We start from the raw sequence: 24,830 nt of genomic DNA, 5'->3' as shown, positions 1-24,830 counted from the left end.
TTTCATCTATGGTCACAGACCAGCACAAAAAATCTTATTCGTGTCTCCAGAAACGAGCTAAACGTTGTACTGATATGTCCATTCTCACGCATTTCTGATCGAGCTTCAAGAGTCGTGGCACTCATCATGTAAATAATTTTTTCATTTCTAATTCTTCAATTAAAATGTGATATACCCTTTCACATGACATTTGGCAAGTGTGAGCAATTTCATGCATTTGCAATCGGCGATTCTCCATGACCATTTTGTGCACATTTGGAATGATTTCCAGAGTAGTGACATCTTGGCCGACCACTGCGCAGATCACCACCTAAGCTCTCCCGACCAAATTTAAATCCATTTGTCCACTTGGCAACAGTTGAATATAAAGGAGTAGAGTCCCCCAGTGTATTCTGGAAATCAGCATGAATGTCCTTTGCTCTCATACCTTTCTTTACAAACTATTTAATCATTGCTCGAATCTATTTTTTTCCGTCTTCACAAATCACTACGTGCGAACAGCAATAGAGCCACGTCACCGCCACAGCTCTCTTACAAGAGCACCGACATGGCATGTATTTACAGGCAACACACCGATGAATATCATGTGTAAAACTCGTTGCGCTAGCACCGACCTCTCGTGGTGATTACGAGAACTTTTCAAACCACCCTCGTAGTTTTGGGTTTGGATTAGCAGCTTTTCTGAGGTCTCAGATTATATTATTCTTCTTTTCTCCATCTCCTTAAGGTCTCCAAAGAATGAATGGATACTGAGTCATATATCCAAGCAACTACAGATTCTGTGTTTGTAGTTCTGTCAAAAAATATTTAACAAGCTTAATTTTGTGTTGTAAAAATGATATTCACAGTTGTAACTGGTGGCTTATGTGACTGTACCGATTGACTCCAGGACAATATGACCATTGTGCACCTGGATCTATCTCCAATGACACTCGTTACACTTTGACACAGGCAGGAACCCCCTACCCAAATGTGGTACACAAACAGATATGGATCATATTTACACATACCCCTAATTTTTGTGCCTGTCAATTGCTCGACACCTCAACTATACAGTAAGTGCTTACCTTTAGTGCTTCCACTATTTGCCATCAACGTGTCTGAAGAAGGCAACTACAGACTGGTTTATTCAATGATGGCATTCTAAGTGTTCTGAAAGAACCTTTGAGAAGCATCGACTATTTTTAAAAATCCTGACAGCAGACACTTTCACAGCCACTTGATGTTTTGATATGGTTCCGAATGATGTTTACTCCTTCCCAAACATCAAATATCTCCTTCAATAAAATTTTCTGGGTTTGTGACCGCATTGTCAATATACAGGGTGATTCAAAAAGAATACCACAACTTTAGGAATTTAAAACTCTGCAACAACCAAAGGCAGAGCTAAGCACTATCTGTCGGCGAATTAAGGGAGCTATAAAGTTTCATTTAGTTGTACATTTGTTCGCTTGAGGCGCTGTTGACTAGGCGTCAGCGTCAGTTGATGCTAAGATGGTGACCGCTCAACAGAAAGCTTTTTGTGTTATTGAGTACGGCAGAAGTGAATCGACGACAGTTGTTCAGCGTGCATTTTGAACGAAGTATGGTGTTAAACCTCCTGATAGGTGGTGTATTAAACGTTGGTATAAACAGTTTACAGAGAATGGGTGACAGAGCACTTCATCACTGGCCTCCAAGAAGCCCTGATCTTACCCCCTGCGATTTTTTCTTATGGGGGTATGTTAAGGATATGGTGTTTCGGCCACCTCTCCCAGCCACCATTGATGATTTGAAACGAGAAATAACAGCAGCTATCCAAACTGTTACGCCTGATATGCTACAGAGAGTGTGGAACGAGTTGGAGTATCGGGTTGATATTGCTCGTGTGTCTGGAGGGGGCCATATTGAACATCTCTGAACTTGTTTTTGAGTGAAAAAAAAAAAAACTTTTTAAATACTCTTTGTAATGATGTATAACAGAAGGTTACATTATGTTTCTTTCATTAAATACACATTTTTAAAGTTGTGGTATTCTTTTTGAATCACCCTGTATATAAAACTACCGATGTTTTGGTCCCTGTTGCAAGTAACTTCCTCCAGAGTGTTTTTGTTTACTCACAACAGGGACTGAAATATCGGTAGCTTTATATATATATATATATATATATATATATATATATATATATATATATATATATATATATATATATATATATATATATATATATATATATATATATATATATATATTTTTTGATAATGTGGTCACAAACACAGAAAATTTTTATTGAATGTGACAATAGCCACAGAAGCCTACGTTTATAATTAAATATCTCATCCACAATCATTTTTTCCCATGAGCTTCCAGACATACCTACAAACTGTTTCTGAATAATAGGAGGAAAACTATAGTACAGTCACTAAATGGATTCAAAGAGTACCCAATTGCAAATATTTTAAAGGAAACTATACTGAGATGATACAAAGGTAAGTTTCGGGACCACAGAAATTTGGATTACTCTCACAAAGTCTTCAAAGTTAATCTTCTGAAGCAATGGGAAAGTGAACTGTAATCAATGTATTAATGAAAATTGAAACAATAACAAAAGAAGCAATTAGAAGATGGATAATCAAGAAACATCAGTAGTTCAGAAGGGCTACGGTGCAATATGTACAGAGTCTCTATATAAAGTATCAGGAACAATTTTTTCCTGATGTCACTGTATGTTACACTGCACTCACACTGTGCCTGCTCAGCACTCAGTGGTGGGGGAGGGGGGGGGGGGAGGGGGGGGGGGGGGAGTGACCAACTTGTGCCAAGTGCCAGACACCAAAATAATAATTCATTCAGGCATGATCATGTTTTTAGTGGAACCCTGTCGAGTGACTCTGTGAAAGCACAAAATGCAGCGAATTATTGAACATTCATATGCCATAAAATTTTGTTTTGGACTGGGGAAATTGTGTATAGAAACATTTGGCACGATTCACCAAGAGATCAAAGATGAACATGTCACAAATCACAGTTATTAAATGCTACAAGCTCATCGAAGGTGGCTAAGAGAGGATGATGAGATCATTTGTGTGTGAAGCGCTCAATTCATACCGTTGGTTAAGTGTGCACATGGACATAGGTGCAACTGGAACCGATAAGATGACAGTGCACACCATTATCACTGAAGAGTTGGTAATACAAAAGACCTGCACTAAGCTTCAAAATGGTCTTGTGTGGTTCCGTAAACTTTCCCGGTGTAATAATTGGTTGTATTGGTGTCAGATATCCAGCCAGAACATCTCGTCATCTGGACACAATATTTCGATGGTCTACTTGGCTGCCAACATCAGGTGAGTAGGCCATCACACTATTTCATTAGTACTGAAATTGAACATGCCACGGCGGGTTCTTTTTACACCAACCATGGGTCCAACATAACTACCCTCTACCGACACTGGTTGTGCAAGCTCACAGAAATGATAAATCGATATCAAACACTACTGACAGTTTTTGAAGACCGTGGGCTTACACATAAGGGCCGATATATTCAAGCATCAATTTTTCATCCAACTTACCAATGTAATGGGGTCCTACATACATTGCTAAAAAGAACTTACGCCACCTAAGATGCAGATAGTTTGACACAAGAACTGGACCATCTAAAAGCTGTGTTCAAGCAGAATGGTTATACTGGAAATCAGATCCATTGTGCTTTACAGATTGCACCTTTGTGGGAACCAACAGAAGGTGCAAGCATATTGGTGGCATTCCTACCTTTTGCAGGGAGCATATCTTCAAAAATTGGTAGAATTTTAAAGAAATTTAATATTAAAAGTGTATTACATCTGCCAGCTAAGACCAGAGCCCTGTTGGGCTCAGTGAAGGATGATTTTGATTTGAAAAAGCCCAGAACCTACAAGAGACTTCCTGTCATTGTGGGAAAGTCTATATTGAACAAATGATTTGTATGGTCCAGGATCCTTGCATGGAGCATCCTCGCCATATGCGTTTATTTCAGACAGAAAAATATGCAGTGGCAGAAAACTGTCTTATTGAAGGACATAAAATGTTGCACTATGAGACACAAATGGTTGCCCCTGCATCGTGGCATTGGGACTGTGTAGTGAAAGAAACCATTGAAATCCAGCTATCTGACAATATTATAAACAAAGATAAGGGGTATCCTTTAAGTAAGAGTTTGAAGCCTGTCCTGCTTGAAATTAAGAAATAATGGTCCTTGTCTGGGTCTTCAAAAACTGTCAGGTGTTTGGTATTGATTAATCGTTTCCACAAGCAAGGTGGTGTACCACTGAAATTTTGTGCCCAGATGGTGAGATGTTCCAGCTGGAGACCCAATAGATACATCAAAAAGGTCTTGATAGACAACCAAAAGCAGAGGTGAGAGTCTGCTTGCAAAGACCTTTCTGCAATGAGTTTTTGGACAACATAATCACAGGAGATACAACTTAGATATTTGAATATGACCCAGAAACAAAGTGCCCAAGTTCTGAATAACACACTGTAGCACCATCTCATCCAAAAAAGGCTTGAATGAACAAATCCAAAGTTACTCATCATTTTCACCATGGTGGTGGTCCACTATGAATTTGTAACTGAGGGGCAGACAGTAAATGGCACTTTTTTTACCTATAAGTGCTAAGAAGACAGAAGCAAAGGATCAATCTGTGAGGACAGCCATCACCGGAATGATGATTCCCCAACCCTGTTACAGTCTCGACTTGGCAACTGACAGACTACTTCCTCTTCTCAAAAGTGAAATCCTCCCTCAACGGACACAACCATAGAATCCTAAGTGCTGTCAAAGAAGCCGGATACATATCCTTAAGGACCCTCTGGAATCCACCTACCAGGAAGCCTTTGAATCATGAAAAAGTCACTAGTAAATGGGTGTTAATGCTGAAGAGGTGTACTTTGAAGAGTTTTGAGGCATTTTAGCAATATATCAAATAAATCTATTTTTCTCAAACTTTTCCCAATACTTTTTACACAAACCCTGTACAAGTGCCTTAAGAATTCAAGAATTCCTCTACGATATGGAAGAAACAAGAGGAAACAACTTTGCTTTGTACCTGAAAACACTTTCACTATCAGATATTTTATCACTAGTGGCAGTATATAAAATAGTTTCATGGCTGTGTATTTCACTCATTTTTGTGCCAAAGTAACAGTTACTAAATGTAACTGAAGATATTTTTTCTGTCGAAAAATGGAGAGTAAAGAAATTTTGGAAATACATTTATCTAGGTAACCTATTTAAATAATTAACATTGCAAGATCAGAGGTTAATGTAAGTATCAGATAAGCCATTGCAAATGTGAATTGCTGGTGCATTAATAACCAGCGTAGCCACTAGAACTTTGAATACAGGCATGCAAATGTGAGTGCATTTAGTTGTACAGGGGCTGGATGTCGGATTTGTGGGATGGAGTCCCATGCTTGTTGCACTTGGTTTGTGGATGATGCTGGAGTTGTCATCTAACGATGTCCCATATGTGTTCAATTGGAAACAGATCTGGTTATTAAGCAAGCCAAGGCAACATATTGACACTTGGTAGAACATGTTGGGTTACAACAGTGGTATGTGGGCGAATGTTATCCTGTTAGAACACCACCCTTGGAATGCTGTTCACGAATGCCAGCACAAAATATTGAATCACCACACCGATGTACAAATCTACAGTCAATGTGTGTGGAATAACCATGATAAAGTTCCTGCTGCCATACGAAGTCACATCCCAGAGCATAACTCCAATTGTATGTCCGGTGTGTCTAGCACACTGACAGGTTTGTTGCAGGCATTCAACTGGCATATTTCTAACCAACATATGGCCATCACTGGCACTGAGGCATAACCAACTTTCATCAGGAAACACAAATGACCTCACCCTGCCCTCCAATGAGGTCTTGCTCAATACCACTGAAGTCGTAAATGATGGTGGTTTAGGCACAGTAGAATCCATGCAAGAGGCATCTGGCTTGGTGGTGTCCTTGAAATAAAAGATTTGTAACAGTTCACTGTGGTGCCAATTGTGGTCACATTGCTACTGCAGATGCAACAGAGCCATACACCAAACACGATGGGCTTCCATCTTGGTAGAGCCACATGACAGCCAGAGCCTGGTCTTCTTGTGGTCATACATTTTCATGACCACCACTGTCAGCAGTCATGTACTTTCCTCCAAGTCTGTCTTTAATTTTGAATAGGGAACATCCAGCTTCTCGTGGCCCTAACACATGACCTCATACGAACTCAGTGGGGTGTTGATAACAGTGTCTTTGTGCCTTACAGGCGTTCTTGACTAATATCAACTCACCACGTCCTCTCTTAAAGGTTAAGTGCTGCTGACAACCTTTACAACATGTATGTAAAGTGAAAATGTTCAGCATCTTCATAGTGGCACTATTACTGTCATTCTTACGAGACTGGCATGAAATTGGAAGAGACATCATTTTTCAGATATAGAAAGATGCATATAACTTTGTTTAATGTCACACGACTCCTTGGTGTTGTGATTTTTTTCCATCAGCTTACTTGTGTCTAAAGAGATCACTGCTGAACAATTTATAGTCTTCAGTCTACTTAAGCTCTACTGACTGCCAAATTCCACCTCATCTCATTTAGGACATGCCCCCATACAAAACATGCAAGTCAGCCTCACTTTCTCACTACTATTGGCAAAAGTGCCCTCACTTACGGATATTAAAACTGCCATGTGTTGTTGTGTATCTCTTCTGAGCAGTTGCATGTGCTGAATTGTAGATTATATGCAATTTAATGACAACTCTCTATCTGTGCAACAAAGTCACTATGGGACAATTAGAAGCTCATCATCATGGAGTAGTCACAAAAATAATTCCTTCAAGAGTTAAGAAAAAATTAAGTTGAAACTTCCTGGCGGATTAAAAGTGTGTGCACCGACCGAGACTCGAACTCGGGACCTTTGCCTTTCGCGGGCAAGTGCTCTACCATCTGAGCTACCAAAGCACGACTCACGCCCGGTCCTCACAGCTTTATTTCTGCCAGTATCTCATCTCCTACCTTCCAAACTTAACAGAAGCTCTCCTGCGAACCTTGCAGAACTAGCACTCCTGAAAGAAAGAATACTGCGGAGACATGGCTCAGCCACAGTCTAGGGGATGTTTCCAGAATGAGATTTTCACTCTGCAGCAGAGTGTGCGCTGATATGAAACTTCCTGGCAGATTAAAACTGTGTGCACCGACCGAGACTCGAACTCGGGACCTTTGCCTTTCGCGGGCAAGTGCTCTACCATCTGAGCTACCGAAGCACGACTCACGCCCGGTCCTCACAGCTTTATTTCTGCCAGTATCTTGTCTCCTACCTTCCAAACTTTACAGAAGCTCTCCTGCAGACCATGCAGAACTAGCACTGCTGAAAGAAAGGATACTGCGGAGACATGGCTTAGCCACAGCCTGGGGGATGTTTCCAGAATGAGATTTTCACTCTGCAGCAGAGTGTGCGCTGATATGAAACTTCCTGGCAGATTAAAACTGTGTGCACCGACCGAGCAGATGGTAGAGCACTTGCCCGCGAAAGGCAAAGGTCCCGAGTTCGAGTCTCGGTCGGTGCACACAGTTTTAATCTGCCAGGAAGTTTCATATCAGCGCACACTCCGCTGCAGAGTGAAAATCTCATTCTGAAAAATTAAGTTTATGATAAGTAATAATATCACCAGGCCATAAGTCAATTATAAGTAAGTACTTTTATCTACAAGCAGAACAAAAATAATCATGCTTTAGCAGCAAAACAATTTAAAAACTACAACAGATCTGCAATTGTGTAACAAAACTATATAACTGCACTGAAACAAAAGTAAAACAGGAAGTTGAAGTTCATCTTTTCCTGCTGACAGTAGAATGTCTCTGTTGTGCAATGATGCAAAAAAGAAGTTGTGATAATTATGAGTCTCAGCTTTCAACAATAGCGAAAGTCAGCTTTCTGTGCAAAAAAGAATAATTTGGCAGGAATCATACTGGCTGAATAAAACAGCATTTAGATTTGCAAGAAGATCCTTTAAAGACTATTATGCCATTTCCATGTGAAGCACTAACAATCATTAAGAGCAGTGGTGGCTCGTGGATACACATTCTGGGTGTTCACAAATTTTTAAATTCAGATAAATACGAGAGTGCAAAATTAATAGCATCTGCTGTATAACAGTTATGCTCATCAACATATTTATACAACTTCAACCACTGACAATAATAATAATAATAATAATAATAATAATAATATGCTTAACTTGTCTGAAAAAAGTAAGAATTTTTGTTGTGTAATTTTGTTCTTTTGTACATAATTAGGTATAGTTTATGGCAAGAATGAAATAATGTTCAAGCTTTCGCTACTCTCCATTCCACATTTTCATGTAAGTGTGAGTTTTCATGCTCTTTTCTTTTTTTGGGGGGGGGGGGGGGGGCGGGGGGGAGGGGGGGGGCAAATGTACAAGATCACTAATTCATGTATTAGTTAATGAATTAACTTCTTGGCTGAAAATTGGACATTCTTACATTGCACCCACATAACAACTTACGCTTATTACACACTTCTTTGTTAAATATTCGCTTGTAGTTACACTTATTTGATTTCATCATTTTGTCAGACAACGAGTCTCGTTTGCAATGTGGCATACTTTTCTTGCTAATTTTCTTTTCTGTTAGCACTTAATACAGGTTCAACAGGGTTCATTATGACACGCCAAAGAAAAGTCGATTCCTGCATAGTAGACAACCAACTCCAAATGTAAACTGCCATTTGCGGAAATGATTAAATTCAAATAGTAATATCTACCATATAGGTCACTTGACTAGAATACAAATGAGGCACTGAGAGCCATAAGGGTCAAAATCACGCAGTCTTCGATCGCCCTATTTAGTGAATATCTGAGAAACCATGGAGACAGCTTTTCATGAATGTTCAAATATACGAGGATTGTTCAATAAGTAATGCCCCACATTTTTTCAAAAATGTCATTAATATACATAAACATCCTTGTTGGCGCTTCACATTTGATGTTTGTTCTGTGCGCCGGTGAAGTTTCAAACCGTTCTGGCAGATTGCAGTACAGCATTAAAATGGTGTCTACATTACAAGCACCATACTGTGACTGAATTCATACGTGCAGAAAAAGAAACCATGGTGACCATCCATAAATGATTGTGTGCACTGTATGACAAAGCTACAGTTCATAGAACTACAGTTGGACGATGGGTAAAGAAGTTACAGCCTCAGGAAATGCAGAAACTGAGCTCCATGATCAGCCATGCATGGGATGTCCTGTCAGAGCCACTGCTCCAGACATGCTGAATTGTGTGGATGCCATTATTCATGCTGACAATTGGCTCTAAAGTTGAAAGTCAGCACTGGAAGTGAGTCTGCATTGATCAAGACTCTCAGATATTCAAAGAGGTCCTCATGATGGGTTCCACAAATACTCACAGCGGATTCAGATAAAGGCCGTTTCATCTGAATTGTTGGAGCATTTTGATACGGATGCCGAGGCGTTTCTGTCACAGATTGTTACGGGTGACAAAAGCTGGGTGCACCACTTTGTGCCAAAAACAAAAAGGAAGTCCACGGAGTGGCATCATCTTCATTCATCACAAAAGAAGAAATTCAAGACAACGCCCTCTGCCAGAAAGTCATGGTGACAATCTTCTGGGATCATTCTTGTGGATGTGATGTCAAGAGCTTCAACCATCAATTTGGAGGCATACATGAAGACTCTGAATAAACTCAACAACTGATTCCGATGTGTTCGATCGGACAAGAATCCAGCAGAAATCTTGCTCCAAAATGATAACGTAAGCCCACACACAAGTCTGAAAACCTGGGAACACATCGTCAAATTTGGTTGGACATCACTGCCTCATCCATCCTACAGTCCAGATTTAGCACCCTTGGACTACCATCTCTTTGGGCTGCTTAAAGATTCTCTACAGGGAACACACTTTGAAGATGAAGAGTGTGTCAGTCCTGCAGTGAAAACATGGCTATGTCTACAGGACAAGAGCTTTTACCAGCAGGGAATACAAGCTCTTCCACAATGTTGGTATACAGCCATAGAAAAATAGTACATGGACAAGACATGTTTATTTATAGAGTCACCAAATTCTTACTCTTAACAATAAATATGTTCCGAGATAAAAAATTTGGGGCATTATTTATTGAACAACCCTCGTATGTACAATATGAGCCTACAGTACATATAAACCATAACATTAACAGATGTCAGAAGCACAAATAAATGCTACATCAAACAATCGTTGATGACATGCTTCATGGTTCTCAGCACCTTAAATGGATTAATCTATGATAACACCCAAAACTTTACATACACGTCGCATTCAGAATCCCACAAAATTGGTTTTTCTCTCAGTATAACTATAACATATACTGATGTCTGATGTAAATTTAGTATATAGTGTGTAAATTTGCATATTGTTGAGTGTGCTACCACCTAACAGGATTTTTGGGAAATGTAGATATAAGTATGCTGCAGTGGGCTACCACCTGGTGGCATTGATGTAAACTAGTAGTTGAGTTGTACGCTATGAAGTGTGCACATCAATAATCAAATCTGTACGTATTTGGCATGTAAGGCAATTATGTCACACCAGTTGCACATGTGCAGAAACTCCTTGAAATATGCACAAGTGAGGGTGTGCTCACAACCCTGATGCCAAGTTTCACTGAGTGTGGTGGAGCAATATGTAGCACAGCACAGTAGATTTAGTGCAGTGTATTTCATATTACCGCATTTCATACGTTTAACAGCATTAAAAGAAAAATAGTCAATAAATCCACAAGGTATAAAAAGTTAGGGTGTTCACGTGATCTTGTTCTCTTACACAGCAGCCACAGCAAAAAGTAAGCTTTCTGTGCAAAAAAGAATACTTTGGCGGGAATCATACTGGATGAATAAAACAGCATTTAGATTTGCAAGAAGTCTTTTTAAGACTATTATGCCACATGCAAATCATTAACAACCATTAAGAAAAACTACAGTTAAATCAAGTTAAAAATTTCTTGCAGCTAAAGACAAAATACTTGATTATGGCCAGTTGCTTACAGAGAAGTCAGAACACTATTCAACCAGTTCCACAGAAAATAATAAATGGTGATAAATTTACTATCAATGGGATGAAAAGTATGAGACTCTTTTTGCCATTTCTGACATAATTACATGAGAGAAATACAAATATAAAAAGTCTACCACAACTGAACAAGATGTATGAGGCAGTGGATAGCTACTTGTGTTGGTTCATAGAGAACTGAAGTTCATTCTATTCACCATAAGCTAGTCAACATACTCTCTTTAACAGGTAAAATCACAAACATAAATCTGTACCATATTATTCAATCTGTATAACAATAGAATAGTGTTCTCCACAGAGACCACTGTGGCTATGCTGAAAGAAAAGGAAATCTGATAAAAAGTAAAATATGGGAAAAGTTTTGTAACTTGAGATACCTTTGAATTCCGACTGCTGGTTTAAGCTGACCTTGCAATGGCTGAAACCAGTCAATGCACAGTGTTGCCGGTCAGGAACACGCAGTAGAGCAGAAGCATTCCAAAATTCAGCACAGCATTTCAGTTGATAGTACTTGAGAATATTTCTCAGCCACAAGTTATCATCTTTGGATGAAACCAAAATGTCCTCCTTTCCACTGGATACACACATAGCCTATGAAACACAATGATGTTCAACACTGTAACAGTCTTCATACAACATTTATGGAGTTTCACTGGAAGATATAAAACAACATAGAAGCAATAAACTAATGAACACACAATGGAACTGTAAACAAATTAATGCATTTATCAAACAGATCAATCACACAATTACCAATAAAGGTGCAGTGTGGGTGTTTGCACGGAATTAAATAAGAAGATATTGTACACAGCAGACACCTGTACTGGCAAAAATGAAACATCCTAATGGAGATAGCAAGAAATAACTATAATATTTTTCTCAGTACATAAATTTCTTACATATAATGGAGTCCACTGATAAATGATTAAATAGATCATATACTGTATTCACATCCTACTTCATAATGTTGCCCTTCAATACAGCACTTTTTTCCCATTGAACCTATATTACCAAATGGTTCACTCGCTTTCATTTGTTTATTCATTGATCTTTTTCTGTAGATCTTATCACAAACATGAGCCTTCAGAGATGTGGAATGACTCAAAATTTATATTAACAAGAGGGAAGCAACTTTCTGAAACAATCTATACACTATATTGAGAATAAATTATCACTATATGGAGTACTATTCTGCTTATGCAAATGAAATATAACCCATTAAATGAGCATGAAACTTGCTTAAAAAAATCTGCTACTTCCTCAGTTATATTTAATACCTATTGAATATCTCCTGTTGCTACCTTTATATTTACTTGACTACAATGTCATTTTTTTAAGGAAATAGTTTCCTGTATCTGTAAGGAAATATGCTTGTTTGCAACACACCATGACTTGTTTCAACGAACACTGCTAGCTGTTTAGTAGCTAACAGGAATTTTCAATCTTCGAGTCTAGCTAATCAGAAGTGAGTATGGATTGAACATACACTAGCCTTTCTTTGAAATGCACTCTGATGGATGCGTGCTGTGTTCCAGCTTCTACACTCACATGAGGAAAGATATCTGAATGAGAATGCTGACCTTGGGGCGTCAACTTATCCCCCGAGTTCAGTAGCTGCTGTGATGACAAGTGAAGCTTAAACTCTGCTGTTGTACAATGCATCATGATAAAGTCTTTCAAGAATGAGAATGTTAATGCTGCTGAAATCCATCGCCACTTACTTCCACAGTTTGGAGGAATAATCCTTTCTTGTTTCCAAGTAAAGCATTGGTATAAGGAGTTCAAGAAAGGTTGAAAATTTATTGACAAAATGCCCTACCTGCGTCAGCCCCATATCAGCAATACAAAGCCAAATGATGAGCAGGACGCTGCTCAAGTTGCAATTTCTCTAACACTTCTCATGAAGTATAAGGAAGAAAGTTACACTTCACTTCTAAGAATCAGCATATGTGATGTGACTCAAAGCAATCATTACATTCATAAACTGAAGAAAGCCCATATGAATGGGACACCTCTGAAAGCTGAGAGATGGTTTTTCGCTGCTAAGATTATGGCCACTGTGCTCTGGGAGTGAAAAGGTATACTGCTGGTCAGTTTCCTATAGGAACTCTGTATCATTCATGCTGCCTATCACTGTGATCTGAACTGCCTGCTTGAGAGGAAGTGTAGCAATCCGATCATAAGTTTGTTGCTACTCTATGATAATTCACATACAGTAATAGTAATTCAACAAATATTGGCCAATATGAATTGGGCTGCCCTTGAAAATCCAGCCTATAGCTCAGAATGGTCGCTGTGTCACTTCATGTTGGAGCTGCTCAAAAATGCCCCAGACAGAATGCACTTTGCAAATAACACAAGTGTTGAACAGTTTGTGAACAATTTGCTTCAGTCATGCACTAATTCTCTCTTTGAAAATATTATTACAAATTGGTTCACCAATGACAAAAATGTATCAATAAGATGGATTATTATGTAGAAAAATAGTGAATATTAAATATGATAATTTTAATAATATATTTTTTACTATAACTGGTACACTGACCAATCGGTTAGAAATGGAGCTCTCTCTCTCTCTCTCTCTCTCTCTCTCTCTCTCTCTCTCTCTCTCTCTCTCTCTCTGTGTGTGTGTGTGTGTGTGTGTGTGTGTGTGTGTGTGTGTGTGTGTGTGTGTGTGTGCGCACGCACATGCATTTGAATGTGTGTGCATGTGTGTACACCATGTTACAAAAACACTCCTACAATCTTTGGGGTTAGATTCCTTACACCAAAACAAGTTCATATAAACACACATGCAAAAATTCTTCGTTTCTGTGTTGTTGTTGTTGTGGTCTTCAGTCCTGAGACTGGTTTGATGCAGCTCTCCATGCTACTCTATTCTGTGCTAGCTTCTTCATCTCCCAGTACCTACTGCAACCTACATCCTTCTGAATCTGCTTAGTGTATTCATCTCTTGGTCTCTCTCTACAATTTTTACCCTCCACGCTGCCCTCCAGTACTAAATTGGTGATCCCTTGAGGCCTCAGAACATGTCCTACCAACCGGTCCCTTCTTCTAGTCAAATTGTGCCACAAACTTCTCTTCTCCCCAATTCTATTCAATACCTCCTCACTAGTTATGTGATCTACCCAGCTAATCTTCAGCATTCCTCTGTAGCACCACATTTCGAAAGCTTCTATTCTCTTCTTGTCCAAACTATTTATCATCTATGTTTCACTTCCATACATGGCTACACTCCATACAAATACTTTCAGAAATGACTTCCTGACACTTAACTCAATACTCGATGTTAACAAATTTCTCTTCTTCAGAAACGCTTTCCTTGCCATTGCCAGCCTACATTTTATATCCTCTCTACTTCGACCATCATCAGTTATTTTGCTCCCCAAATAACAAAACTCCGTTACTACTTTAAGTGTCTCATTTCCTAATCTAATTCCCTCAGCATCACCCGACTTAATTAGACTACATTCCATTATCCTCGTTTTGCTTTTGTTGATGTTCATCTTATATCCTCCTTTCAAGACACTGTCCATTCCGTTCAGCTGCTCTTCCAAGTCCTTTGCTGTCTCTGACAGAATTACAATGTAATCGGCGAACCTCAAGGATTTTATTTCTTTTCCATGGATTTTCATACCTATTCCAAATTTTTCTTTTGTTTCCTTTGCTGCTTGCTCAATATACATATTGAATAACATCGGGGATAGGCTACAACCATGTCTCACTCCCTTCCCAACCGCTGCTTCCCTTTCATGCCCCTCGACTCTTATAACTACCACCTGGTTTCTGTACAAATTGTAAATAGCCTTTCGCTCCCTGTATTTTACCCCTGCCACCTTCATAATTTGAAGGCGAGTATTCCAGTCAACACTGTCAAAAGCTTTCTAAGCTTTCTCTAAGTCTACAAATGCTAGAACGTAGGTTTGCCTTTCCTTAATCTTTCTTCTAAAATAAATCGTAGGCTCAGTATTGCCTCACGTGTTCCAACATTTCTATGGAATCCAAACTGATTTTCCCCGTGGTCGGCTTCTACCAGTTTTTCCATTCGTCTGTCAAGAATTCGCGTTAGTATTTTGAAGCTGTGACTTATTAAACTGATAGTTTGGTAATTTTCACACCTGTGAACACCTGCTTTCTTTGGGATTGGAATTATTATATTCTTCTTGAAGTCTGAGGGAATTTCACCTGTCCCATTCATCTTGCTCACCAGATGGTAGAGTTTTGTCAGGACTGGCTCTCCCAAGGCTGTCAGTAGTTCTAATGGAATGTTGTCTACTCCCGGGGCCTTGTTTTGACTTAGGTCTTTCAGTGCTCTGTCAAATTCTTCACGCAGTATCATATCTCCCATTTCATCTTCATCTACCTCCTCTTCCATTTCCATAATATTGTCTGTGTTATTAACAAAAATTAATGTTCAGTGGCTTTCCAGGTAGAGCCCAACAATTCACTTATCTAGGCACCTGTTTGACCCACCTTAGCCTAGATGGCCTAGTGTTGCCAGGGAGACTTGTATACGTGTGTCATTCATCAGTCTTCAATATGTCTATTGTGTATGTGTATGAGGTCTGTTAAAAAAAATTCCGGTACTTTGTCCACAAAATTTTCCAAAATGTACCTTTCACTTACTATGCATGGTCTCCTGTGAAATACTCTCCTCCATAACTGACACACCGCTCCCAGTGCCGTTTCTATTTCTGAAAGTGTGACACCTCTTCCTGGACCGTGCAAAGCACCATCAAATTTTCTTTTATCTCATCTATCATTGCAAATCTTTGTCTTTTCAATGGGGATTTTGACTTTAAAAATAAACGTAAGTCCACAAGGGCCAGGGCTGGGGAATATGGAGGATGATGCAGTACAGTGATTTCGTTTTTTGTCAAATGTCATGCACCAACAGGGATGAATGTGTGGGTGTGTTATCGTGATACAAGAGCAATGAATTGTCTCATCGTATTTCAGGACGTTTCCTTCTCACATTTTATTGCAATTGTCGGAACATGTCCTGATAGTACCATCGATTAACAGTTTGTCACTGTGGCACTAATACATGATGAACTAACCCATCAAAATAAAGCTTGAGCTAAAAAATGAAAAAATGCAAGCTTTGACTAACCCATAGCCAAAATTCTTATTATTAGCAAGTTTGTTTTTTTTTGTCTTCGAGAAAATTTCCTGACCCACTGTGAAGAATGAATCTTCGTCTCAACATCAAGTTTCCATAACTATACACCCATGTCTCATCACCACTTATGATTCTCTTTGGGAACTGTGCGACACAATGTTCTAGTCAATACAGCACTGAACAATAACTAACAGACAAATAACAATGAGACTTCTGGCAGTTACACACTACACACAGGTGTGCGCGAGGATGCCAATTGCATTTCGCTCCAACACAACATTGGTGCGAAATTACGAATGTGCCAGAGTTTTTTGAACAGACCTTGTACTACAGGTGGTGAGTTAACTGAAAGTTCTCTGTTTAACTGTGACAGCATACTCATTTTGTGAGCAAGCAGAAATGATTTAATGTATGTCTGTGCAACTGTTAATGGGCACATGGAGGCACAGCTGTATCAGACAGCATTTTCAGAGCAAAGATAGTTGCATCATCCAACCTTTTGTGCCGTGTATTGTTGAGTTGTCAAGACAGGATCCGTAGCAGTACAGACTATGTACTTGGGAAGAGACTGAGGAAGACCATGTGGTGCTCATACGTGTGATCAGGAAGAGGACATTCTACATCTCCAAGATCAGCACGAAAGATATGTCATGAGAAATTCAAGTATCTGTATCATCTTCAACATATGCAGGGCATTTTGCCTGCCAATCACCCACCAAGGGAGAACTTTTGCTAATAGACTGTTGTGCAAATTACCAATCCATTCTTTGTCTCTTCAATTTATTTACAGACAAGGCAGCATTTGGAAGAAATAGTACAACACCTTTCCACAAACAAATACATATGGGCTGATTGCAATCCTTATGCTGCAGTGGAGGCTAGAGATCAACATCAGTTTAAGATTAATGTGTTCGTAGGTGACTGCCTGGTACTGCTACACATTCTCAAAGCATGTCTTACAGGTGGTGTCTGCTGGGACTTTATTCAGAACTTCCTCCTATACCTACTAGAAGATGTGCTCCTGCAAATAAGAAGAAACATGTGGTTTACGCATGATGGAGCTCAAGCACATTTCAGTCTCAGTGTCCGAGATGCAATGGCTGGAATCTACCATAACAGATGGATAGGTAGAAGAAGAGCATGGAACCAACCTCAATCCTTTGTATTATTATCTACGAGGTCACCTTAAACAACTGGTCTATGCAGCAGACAACCTGGATGCAGAAACTGTTCATCAACGTGTCATGGAAGCCTGGGAAACCATTCAAACCCATCATCAGGAAGTACTGAAAGGGTGTGACAGCCCATGATTTGATGAGTGCATGTTTGTTTAGAAGCATGAGGAGGACATTCTGAGCATTTATTATTAATTTATGTGTTGAACTCCAATCACCTAAATTGTAAACTTTCATTATTAACTCTAAAATGAAGGATTTTTTGTACGCACATTCATGAAAACTTTTTTCTTCTTTTCGTGTAAGGAAACTGTCCCCAAAGTTTGTAAAATCATTTGTGAAACACCCTAGACAAGTATCAAAAACTGCTGTAAAATACAACCACTTTCTTTCATTGGATGAACTTTGTGTGTCTTCCTCTAAATGAAGCAAATCTGAAATTGCATTTTATACATTACTTAATTTTATTACAATGCCCTCCACAGACTCACCAAACACAACTTTATTAGAGGCCATCCGATGCTGACAGTTAATCATTTTTGCTCAGTCAGTGCTACACTACGACAACAACGTCATGGCCCCAACTTCCATGGTGCCTCACAGCTTTACATTCGTGTGACACAGCAAATGGGTCAACAAGTATAAAAATGAGTGCTGCCCCAGACTTGTCATTCTTGCAGAACTACAACAAACTGGAAGGAAGCCAGTATTGCAATGACGTAACAACGGCACCTTGATTTCTAATATATGCAACCCTAATCACTGGATCTGTATTCGCTCCATTTCTGATTTCTAATGGGAATTTGACATAGTTTGTTTTCAATAACAGATTAAAAAACACTACCATTGTATCATATATTAACGAGATTTGATTGCTGGAAATGCTTCCTCAATAATAGGAGAATCTGTTTAACACTTGTGCACCATAATAATCCCACTCTGAACTCAAGCAATGAGGCAATGCCTACATCAAAATTACTCTGTGCCCTGTGATTTTTATAATCAGTAACAGAAAATATTAAGGACTAAATGTACTGGGAATTGAGTCTAACAATTCAACATGGCGTCCGGTACAGTTGTTTATAGTGAGAAAGTGAACAAAAGTTATAGTTGTGTGGTGAAAAACGGAACATACGTAAATTATAACAGTGAAATAGTGAAGCTAAATGAACGCGTATCAAGCCTGCAATTAATTGTAGATGTACTAAGGCAGGACATTGCGCATTTAGAAAATGAAAATGCCGAACTGAAAAAGGCGCGTAATATCCCGATCGCCAAAGCAAGTAAAACACGGAACTGGGAGCACAGGACTAGCATGATCACGGAAGAAAGAAGCAAAAAGGTGATAAATACAACGAATGGAACGAACCGCGGTAATAAAAGCAGTTTCAGTGTCCTACCTACAATAAACGAGTGCTCTGAAGTGGATATAGGCCTAAAGGCAGAAACAACAAGGCAACATATGTTTACTAGGCCAAAAAGGGTTGGTCGTGTGAAACCCAGTGACTGTAGAATTACTGTTGTAACAAAAACCCGTTTTCATGCACTAGATTCAGATATAAATGTGGAATCCACGGAAAACTGTGACGACAACAACACGCCGAATCTATATAGTGACAAGCACATGAGCAGAAACTTCCGCAATAAACGTGAAGACAAACTCAAAGTGAAAATATTCTCTGATAGCCATGGACGTGAGATCGCAAAAATACTACGTTACAGTTATTGTATACAAGCAACTAGTATTGTCAAACCAGGTGCACCCATCCAAGAACTTGTTAGAAACATAGAAACTGAAAATGATCGTCATATTGTCGTCATAGCTGGAGCCAATAATGTATATAAAAACGACCTCCACAGTGCAACACGAAACCTTAAGGCAATACTAAATTCAACAGGAGAGAAATCAGTTTTTGTAGTCGGAATTCCACATAGGCATGACCTTTCGGAATGGTCATGTGTGAACGTGGAAATCATAAAAGCAAACAGGCAATACTCAAAGATTTGCAGGGCCTACCAAAATGCATATTTTATAAGTATGGACTCCTTGCAAAGAGACTGTTACACGAGACGTGGCATGCACCTTAATAACAGAGGCAAGAAGATTCTGTGCCAAAACATCAGCATGATACTGAAAGCATCTGACAACCAAGAAGTAATTGCTGCTCTTCCAGTTCCTTGCTTGACGCAAGCAGAGCCTGAAGGTTACTTCTATTGCAGCAGTAGAAGTAGAGGTGGAAGCAGCAATTGTACCTACACACATAACAAATGCTGCAGCAGCAGTACCTACCACACTTCATCTACAGAATTCAAAAGCAGCAGAATATGAAGCAACATCCAAATCTCCACTGTCATCAGTTGTCACAACAATGCCTACAGCAGCAGCAGCAGGACCTATCACACTTTACCAGCAAGTTTCAACAGCAGCAGAAGAAGAAGCAACCACCTTATCTCCTCAGTCACCAGATGCCACAACAGTGCCTCCAGACACCATAACAGCAGTTCCATCAATTCCTCTAGTAGCAGCTGCATCTACAATATCATCACAAGGAGGAAAGAGTAGGTATACAAAAGTAGATGTGCTACCACTCCAAGTGAACAATTTTTTAGTAAAAGGCAACAAGAGGCAGAAATCCAAAAGATAAGCCCTGAAAAACGTTTGAAAACCAATCACCATAGTGTTCAGTGTGTAAGCAATAAGAGCATGGATCTTAAAATATGTTACCTTAACGTTCAAGGACTGAAAGATAAAGAACTTATCATAAATGAGTTTGGTCTTGATAACCAGTTTGATATTTTTTGTCTGAGTGAACACTGGGCTAATGAGAATGAACTTGCAGTTGCCAAATTTGATAATTTTAGTATAGTAAATAGCTACTGTAGGAAAGAGCACATTAGAGGTGGTGTGGCAATTTATTCCAACCAGTCACTCAATTGTACAATAACCAAACTAGACCTAAATTCCTTGTGTGATGAACAGCACTTTGAAGTTACGGGTATAATCATTAGTAGTCATAAGCTAATAGTAGTATCCATGTACAGATCACCAAAGGGAAGCATTAACATATTTTTAGAAAAAAATGGACATGCTATTGAGTGAATTAAGTAATATTAAATGGCTACATTATGATATTGCAATAGGAGGTGATTTGAATGCTGATTTTGATGTTACTAAATGTAAGGGTAGTGTTGCAGATCTGGAAAACTTACTAAGACAATACAATTTACATCATGTTAATAACAGGCCCACAAGAAACAAAGCATGTTTAGATAACATCTTTGTAAACTTCAAGACCACTGAATACACATGCGAAGTTGTAGTGTTCCCATTCTCTGACCATGACTCCGTATCTCTAAATTATGCAAGTAAAATTCCCCTCAATAGGAGCAATGCAAACAGCCCTGTCCCAACAGTTGTGATTACCAGACCCATAACTGAGGATAAAATTAACACATTTCGTAATTCCCTTGCTGACAGAGACTGGTTTGGCCATTGTAGTGTCGATGGACATTACACATCAAGTAATGACCTGCCAGCCAAAATAATATTTGATAGATTTTTTAATGCATTCTTGACCCTATTTAACCATAGTATTCCCATAAAGAAAATCAAAATAATGGACAGCAGCCACAAATCCAGATCTCAAAACAGACAAAATATATGGTACACTAAACAGCTGACAGATCTAAAGAAACAAGTTTTGTTACTGTACAACATATACAATAGTATGAAGTCTGACTGTGCCAAATCAGCCTATGTGGAATGCAAGAATGAATACAAAAAAGCCATCCTGCAAGCCAAAAAAACCTACAATGCCAACAGCATACATAATTCCACCAATAAATGCAAAACCGCTTGGAAAGTAATTAACAGCGCTGCCAGAGATACTAAAAAAGACAAAATTAATATCCCACCACAAACACTCAATGAGTTTTTTATTGATTCAGTGAAAGAAATAGGAGACGCAATTATCAAACCAGACATTAGTCCATCAGAGTTACTCTCCCAAAATTGGGGTAGACAGTCACTAAATACAAGCATGGTAACCTTCTCCGAAGTATCGCCTAGATATGTACAAGGGGTCATAAAACAACTGAAATCATCTGATAGCTTAGATATATATGGCATATCATGCAACCTGCTAAAAAAAGTGTGTGACTGCATTCTCTACCCCTTAACCCATTGCATAAACAAGTGCTTACTTGAGGGATATTTTCCTGATGAGTTAAAACTGTCTAGGATCGTCCCATTATACAAAAGGGGAGATAAAGACTCGCCATCTAGCTACAGGCCTATTTCAATAGTACCCGCATTCTCCAAGGTAATAGAATGCATCATGTACCAACAATTATCATCTCATTTTGAGAATCTAGGAATAATTAATGCTACACAATACGGGTTTAGGAAGAATCTTTCGACCATTGATGCAATCAACACGGTAGTCAGTTACATCCTCAAAGTTTTTGAGAACAAAGGCTTTGCCCAGGTCTCATTCTGTGACCTAAGCAACGCCTTCGACTGTGTTGAGCACATGCCACTACTAGAGAAACTAGAATTCTACAGCATCAAAGAAAACAGTCTCAGACTATTAAAAGTTTATCTCAACAACCATAAACAGGTAGTTTGTGTTGGTAAGGAAATGTCAAACATAGAAAATGTTAAAGTAGGTGTGCCTCAGGGATCTGTACTGGGGCCCTTCCTGTTTCTGATAATGATCAATGACCTCCCCTCGTTTATTAGATCCACCACTGTATTGTATGCAGATGGTACGACTTTTCTCCATAGCAGTAACAATCTTAAAACCTGTGCTGAAAATACACTCACTCAAGCAGCATATTGGTTCAGAGCAAATGGTTTCCTGCTAAATGAAAATAAAACTCAGCAGATAATCTTCACTCTAAGAGACAAGCCACTATCTGATGACCCTAGTTCTGTTAAATTCCTGGGAGTTTATTTAGATGAAAAGTTATCCTGGGGCCAACATGTAAACTATATTAGTAGTAGACTATCTAGAGTAATTTATTTATTAAGACAACTAAGAAATTGTGTACCTGAAACGTACATCAGATCATCTTATTTTGCATTTTTCCAGAGTGTAATATCCTATGGCATTATCTTGTGGGGTAACTGTAGTCATATACATGACATCCTATTATTGCAGAAGAAAGCCATTAGGATAATTACAAATTCTTCACATAAGGCTCACTGCAAACCCTTATTTACTAAACAAAAAATTATGACTGTAATAAACCTCTATATATACAATGTCTTAATCTTTACGAAGAAGAACCTACAAGATGTGAAACGTAGAGAAAATGTACATTGTTACAACACAAGAAGCATCAAACACATATACACGCCTTACCACAGACTATCAAAATCAATGAATAGCTATGAAGTCACAGGGCACAAGCTATTTAATAAGCTGCCACATGCCATACAGGATCTTCCTGAACATACATTCAAAGAAAGACTGCATGAATGGTTTATTGCCCACCCATTCTATGATATCAATGAATTCTTCAACTGTAAAATGCAGTAATCCAACAGATGACCCACTGTACTTTTATTGTAATATGTTGTTGTTGTTGTTGTTGTTGTTGTTGTTGTGGTCTTCAGTCCTGAGACTGGTTTGATGCAGCTCTCCATGCTACTCTATCCTGTGCAAGCTTTTTCATCTCCCAGTACCTACTGAACCCACATCCCTCTGAATCTGCCCAGTGTATTCATCTCTTGGTCTCCCTCTACGATTTTTACCCTCCATGCTGCCCTCCAATACTAAATTGGTGATCCCTTGATGCCTCAGAACATGTCCTACCAACCGATCCCTTCTTCTGGTCAAGTTGTGCCACAAACTTCTCTTCTCCCCAATCCTATTCAATACTTCCTCATTAGTTATGTGATCTACCCATCTAATCTTCAGCATTCTTCTGTAGCACCACATTTCGAAAGCTTCTATTCTCTTCTTGTCCAAACTATTTATCGTCCATGTTTCACTTCCATACATGGCTACACTCCATACGAATACTTTCAGAAATGACTTCCTGACACTTAAATCAATACTGGATGTTAACAAATTTCTCTTCTTCAGAAATGCTTTCCTTGCCATTGCCAGCCTACATTTTATATCCTCTCTACTTCAACCATCATCAGTTATTTTGCTCCCCAAATAGCAAAACTCCTTTACCACTTTAAGTGCCTCATTTCCTAATCTAATTCCCTCAGCATCACCCGACTTAATTAGACTACATTCCATTATCCTTGTTTTGCTTTTGTTGATGTTCATCTTATATCCTCCTTTCAAGACACTGTCCATTCCATTCAACTGCTCTTCCAAGTCCTTTGCTGTCTCTGACAGAATTACAATGTCATCGGCGAACCTCGAAGTTTTTATTTCTTCTCCATGAATTTTAATACCTACTCCGAATTTTTCTTTTGTTTCCTTTACTGCTTGCTCAATATACAGATTGAACAACATCGGGGAGAGGCTACAACCCTGTCTTACTCCCTTCCCAACCACTGCTTCCCTTTCATGTCCCTCGACTCTTATAACTGCCATCTGGTTTCTGTACGAATTGTAAATAGCCTTTCGCTCCCTGTATTTTACCCCTTCCACCTTTAGAATTCGAAAGAGAGTATTCCAGTCAACATTGTCAAAAGCTTTCTCTAAGTCTACAAATGCTAGAAACGTAGGTTTGCCTTTCCTTAATCTTTCTTCTAAGATAAGTCGTAAGGTCAGTATTGCCTCACGTGTTCCAGTGTTTCTACAGAATCCAAACTGATCTTCCCCGAGGTTGGCTTCTACTAGTTTTTCCATTCGTCTGTAAAGAATTCGTGTTAGTATTTTGCAGCTGTGACTTATTAAGCTGATAGTTCGGTAATTTTCACATCTGTCAACACCTGCTTTCTTTGGGATTGGAATTATTATTTTCTTCTTGAAGTCTGAGGGTATTTCGCCTGTCTCATACATCTTCCTCACCAGATGGTAGAATTTTGTCAGGACTGGCTCTCCCACGGCCGTCAGTAGTTCCAATGGAATATTGTCTACTCCGGGGGCTTTGTTTCGACTCAGGTCTTTCAGTGCTCTGTCAAACTCTTCACGCAGTATCATATCTCCCATTTCATCTTCATCTACATCCTCTTCCATTTCCATAATATTGTCCTCAAGTACATCGCCCTTGTATAGACCCTCTATATACTCCTTCCACCTTTCTGCTTTCCCTTCTTTTCTTAGAACTGGGTTTCCATCTGAGCTCTTGATATTCATACAAGTCGTTCTCTTATCTCCAAAGGTCTCCTTAATTTTCCTGTAGGCGGTATCTATCTTACCCCTAGTGAGATAGGCCTCTACATCCTTACATTTGTCCTCTAGCCATCCCTGCTTAGCCATTTTGCACTTCCTGTCGATCTCATTTTTGAGA

General features: G+C 39.1%; 1 protein-coding gene and 1 non-coding gene across 2 annotated transcripts in view; both read right to left on the bottom strand.

The window, feature by feature from the left end:
• The window catches only part of LOC124786712 (protein KIAA0100), a 329,777-nt gene that overhangs the window by 219,697 nt on the left and 85,250 nt on the right, over positions 1–24,830 (bottom strand). The window contains exon 9 of the mRNA XM_047254285.1: positions 11,489–11,702. Within this exon, the coding sequence (XP_047110241.1) occupies positions 11,489–11,702 (214 nt within the window). The remainder of the gene's footprint in view (positions 1–11,488; positions 11,703–24,830) is intronic.
• Trnas-cga lies at positions 7,212–7,285 on the bottom strand. The gene has a single exon. It is a non-coding gene; the product is annotated as a tRNA-Ser (tRNA).

The sequence above is a fragment of the Schistocerca piceifrons genome, chromosome 1 (assembly GCF_021461385.2).
Source record: "Schistocerca piceifrons isolate TAMUIC-IGC-003096 chromosome 1, iqSchPice1.1, whole genome shotgun sequence".
Classification (NCBI taxonomy): Eukaryota; Metazoa; Arthropoda; class Insecta; order Orthoptera; family Acrididae; genus Schistocerca; species Schistocerca piceifrons.
This window is presented reverse-complemented; position numbering and strand designations above follow the sequence as displayed.